Source organism: Pundamilia nyererei, unplaced genomic scaffold, assembly GCF_000239375.1.
Source record: "Pundamilia nyererei isolate P.nyererei 1_Seehausen unplaced genomic scaffold, PunNye1.0 scaffold00097, whole genome shotgun sequence".
NCBI classification, from domain to species: Eukaryota; Metazoa; Chordata; class Actinopteri; order Cichliformes; family Cichlidae; genus Pundamilia; species Pundamilia nyererei.
Window position 1 is genome coordinate 944,792 of NW_005187498.1, and position 4,177 is coordinate 948,968.

The window sequence follows — 4,177 nt, forward strand, 5'->3', positions numbered from 1 at the left end:
TATATATATATATATATATATATGCTATGTAACGTGTAGTCACATGTTAACAACAAAACTCCTACCAGAACCATAAAAAAGCAGACATTAATAAATTCCGCCCAGAGCAAAAAGGAAAAAAACAAAGCCAACACAGCTCTGAGCTTCATCACTGGGTAAAGATGAGCTTGATGGCGAAAGTTAAAAAGATCTGACAGTTTGGGTGCATCGTGCCTGACAGCAGACAGCTTCATTTAGCAGAGTGAGCAGGCTGCCACTCACGGTTCTGCAAAACAGGCGGTGTTATTGGGTAATACTGTCTCTGTCACATTTCACTCATAGCCCACAAAAACACCCTGACAAGTATGTGATGCCAGTTTGCTGACTCCCAACTCCCCTTTTTAATTTCCCTGCGAGAAGAAAGCATGAGGCAAGTGGGGATGCAGTATTGGTTCGGTGGTAACTGAAGGATGGACGTGATTAGAAAGTTTAGATCATAAAGTTTACGCTTAAAGATCAACACCTTCTACTATAGTCTAGTAACAACACTTTATGTTTGCTGATCGTCATATACTCCTGGACACAAGAGTGTCCAGGAGTATATGAATGATATGAATCCTGACATTACATCTGTTTATCTCCAGTGACCTCACACGAGGTCACATTTTCCTTTTCAGTTTCAGATCCCCGTTGCAACAGAGACTCAGGTGTCTTTTTCAAGAATACCATGTGTGTTTTGAGGAGGTTGAAGATGGGGGGTTAATGAGGGGAAGATACACTTACCGTTGAAGCCAGTGAAGTTTCCCCACTCGAACAGCGAGCTGTTGAAGGACGGCAGGGAGCCGTTGAAGGATTGCAGGGAGCCGTTGAAGTAGATATCGGTTCCATTGGAAGGGTTTCGGATGGTGTCTGTGAACAGATTCATCTGCAACAAGGTCTTGATCAGGTAGCGCAGCATCGTGGTGCACAGAGGGACCTGCACTCCCTCTCTCTGTACTTCTCACTGTCTCTCTCACTCTGTTAATTTTAAAAGTGTGACTCTGCCTGCTGCTGAATATGCTTTTCCTCCTTACTCGGGGTTAAGAAGAGCTAAAGAGATGCTCTTTTCATCTCAAGTTGAATCAGACATTTCCAAACATTTTGAAGAAAAAAAGCAGAGAAATCTTGAATAAAAAATGAAAGTGAGTGAAAAGAAGTCAGACGATTAGGAGATTAATTGCTTGTAGATGTCAGACTGAGTCAGGGGCCCCTCGCTGTGAATCCCTCCCAGCATCGGATTGTTCCTTCCTCCTTGTTTCTTTTGTTCTGGGATCAAATAACTTCACATGCTGTCTGCCGCCATACAAAACAACAGCTTCTCGCTGGTGTAAAAGAATCCAGCAATGTGATGATGACCCTTTCGAATTGCTCTCCTCTCTCCAACCCCTCCCTCTGGCTCCTCCTGTGTCCCTCCCTCCCTCTCCAGCTCTCCTCCTCTCTCGCGCTCTCTCTCTGCGGTGGGGTCCTGAGGGTTTCAGAGGAGCGAGAGAGAGCAGGTGCTGTTGGCAATAAATGTTTAATTATTAGATTAATAATCATCCCAGGAGGCTGTGAATCAGGGCGGTGGAGAAAAGGAGGTGAAAAGACGCATCGTCACCATCTTAACCATACGTCCAAAAAAGGTCATCACATATGCATAAATGAACACATACGGTATGTGTTGGACAAACAAACCTGGGACTAACTAAACTCCTGCTGGCAGTGTTTGTTTCCTGCTGTTCCACATTTTCAAAGCACATTGCATGCAGACTTTTTCCTTTGTCCACATCAACAAATACCAGAGTGGCTCTGTCTCTAAAATGACTTTCTCAGCAGTAAAGTGTAAGTTGGTTACAGCATCCTATCCTATAGCATCAGTGTTTGTTTTAAACTAAGCAGCAGAAAATCACTTTAATTCATTTAATTTTTAAAAAGTCAAAGAAACAAACTTACTCAGCAATTAACTCATTTTCAAACATGCATAGCAAACATAACAATAACACTTTATAGCAGCCATCTTTAATTAATGCTGAATTTCTAATTAAACTTTATTAGCACTTTTTACTGTGAACAAACAATGATATTATAATAATGTTTACCATTTAATTTAGTTTCATTTTAAACTGTCTAAATCACAAGATTGCAAACTTTAACTATCAGTTTACGATATACTATAAAATAACAGATCGAAGCAATGCTTACATTAACTATTGATTAGGTAAAGATGCAGTTATTTTTTGAGGTTTTTTTGTTGAAAAAAAGCAGCATCTGCTTCATAATAGCGTGACTTTAGCCACTCTATGATGCAGTTTCTTTTAGCTTTGTTTGCCAACCACTATATATCCTGTTTCTATCCTGTGTCTATGTGGATGAACGAAATGTAATCACATGCCTTCATGCTCAAGCATGCTATAGCTCTTAAAGCATAGTCTGCATATCATCATGGATACACACATGCGATCATAGCAGCACGGTCACATGTGGCTCCTGGACACCCCACTGACAGCCTCAGTGTGACTCCCATTAATGATGCCCATACACCATCCGGGGCCTGTCCTCCTGCTCCATCACTGTGACAAAGGGAGGCAACAAACCAACAAAGATGCCGTGACGACCCCCGTCCCGCGCCCTCTTCTTCGTGTCTTTTCCAGTCCCTCTTTATTTTAGGCTGTTTTCTATTCATGGGACATGTGTGCCAGGTAAATCCACAAATACAGTGTTAATGGACATTCAATATGGGCATGCTATGGAAGAAGGCTGAGTTGCAATGGAGAATCGATAGACACTGTCAGGCTACATTGTGTGTGAGAAACATGTTATCTTGTCAGGTTGTTCCAGGATTTTACATGGATGTACTTCAAAGAGTTTCAAAGATGAGTATGGAACACATTGTATATGTGTTCCATATATATATATATATGTCTAAAGTCCTGGCATATAACATGAAGAAATAATTCTTCTCTATTTCATGTTAGTGGCACTGACCATGTTAACTTTTATTGCCACTTTTTATTTCTAACATAAACTAATGAAGCGGCAGCAAAGTGCCAGTACAAATATACATCTATGATTGCATGCTCCCTGGGTGCTCTCCTTAGCCACTCGTAATTCTCAGTAATGACTCTCCTCGGCCATGGAAGCTGCCATTTTCATGATCATATCATTTCTGCAGTGTCCAGATGGTGCTTTTAAAAAATTCTGTTGTGTGAATAAATAAAAGTAGCATCATATTCTCTTTCAGGTCATCTGATAATTATTTTCTTGAATCTTCTGATTGTTCATGGTAAAAATATCTAATATTCTCACACTTTATGGTGTTGTGTGATGTCAAAGAATGCACTACATCCTGAGTTTAAGATCATACACATAATTCACTTATTATATACATGGAATAAAATAGCTTTTTGTATGTTTAGGAGTTCAGTGGCTCGGCCCCTGACCCCTGGCACCTCTAACTGTACTCTTTCATAGAGCAAGTCCACTACAGTGATCACTCAAAGCTGTGTCTACTATCTACTACTTGTTAACAGAATCCCCAGCAAACAGGACGGTGAAAACCCTGAAACATCTTGCTGTGAAAGATTACTGTCAACTCTCCACCACGATTCTGCTGATTTGCAAAAGTTAAAAGTGATCAGGAAAAACTGTAATTTTCTGCTCCATGTCAACTACCACTATATCTGACTGGTTGGCCAGCAGCTGCTTGTCTGTCTGGACCTCAGCTCTGTCGTTCTCAACCACCTTCGGCAGTGTGTCCCATCGGGAGTTGGTTACTTCTAATCCATATGTGGCACAGATGTTCCTGCTACTTTACGCTGGACTGTCTAAGCTGTTAAGCCTGCAACTTGGATGAGTAAGCTGTGTTGAACTATAAACACTGACATTCAAGCTTGAGAGGATTGTAGAAACTCAGTTTTTGTCTTTTATAGTGTATTTAAATTTATACATATTTCATAATTACCAAATTTTGAGTGCAATGAGAAAATGAGGACTTTTACACTGTACTGTATGAGAGAGACAACTAATGAAACTTGTCAGAGTGTATTCAATGTTTTTCATAAACAATAAAACATTCAAATCTAAGAGTAACATTATTGCCTCATGGTACAAGTAAGTACCTTTTACTGCTTGGAATGTTCTTTTTGCTCTTCAACAAGTTACAAAGTTACAAATACATTGC

At 40.3% G+C, this 4,177-nt stretch overlaps 1 protein-coding gene across 3 annotated transcripts in view; it reads right to left on the reverse strand.

Annotated features, from left to right (window-relative positions):
* Nucleotides 1-950, reverse strand: part of robo3 (roundabout, axon guidance receptor, homolog 3 (Drosophila)) — a 167,074-nt gene extending 166,124 nt beyond the window's left edge. For all 3 annotated transcript variants that reach the window (XM_005740104.1, XM_005740102.1, XM_005740101.1), the window contains exon 1: nt 763-950. In XM_005740104.1, coding sequence (XP_005740161.1) covers nt 763-937 — 175 coding nt within the window. In that variant the 5' untranslated portion in view covers nt 938-950. The remainder of the gene's footprint in view (nt 1-762) is intronic.
* Nucleotides 951-4,177: the final 3,227 nt, after the last annotated feature.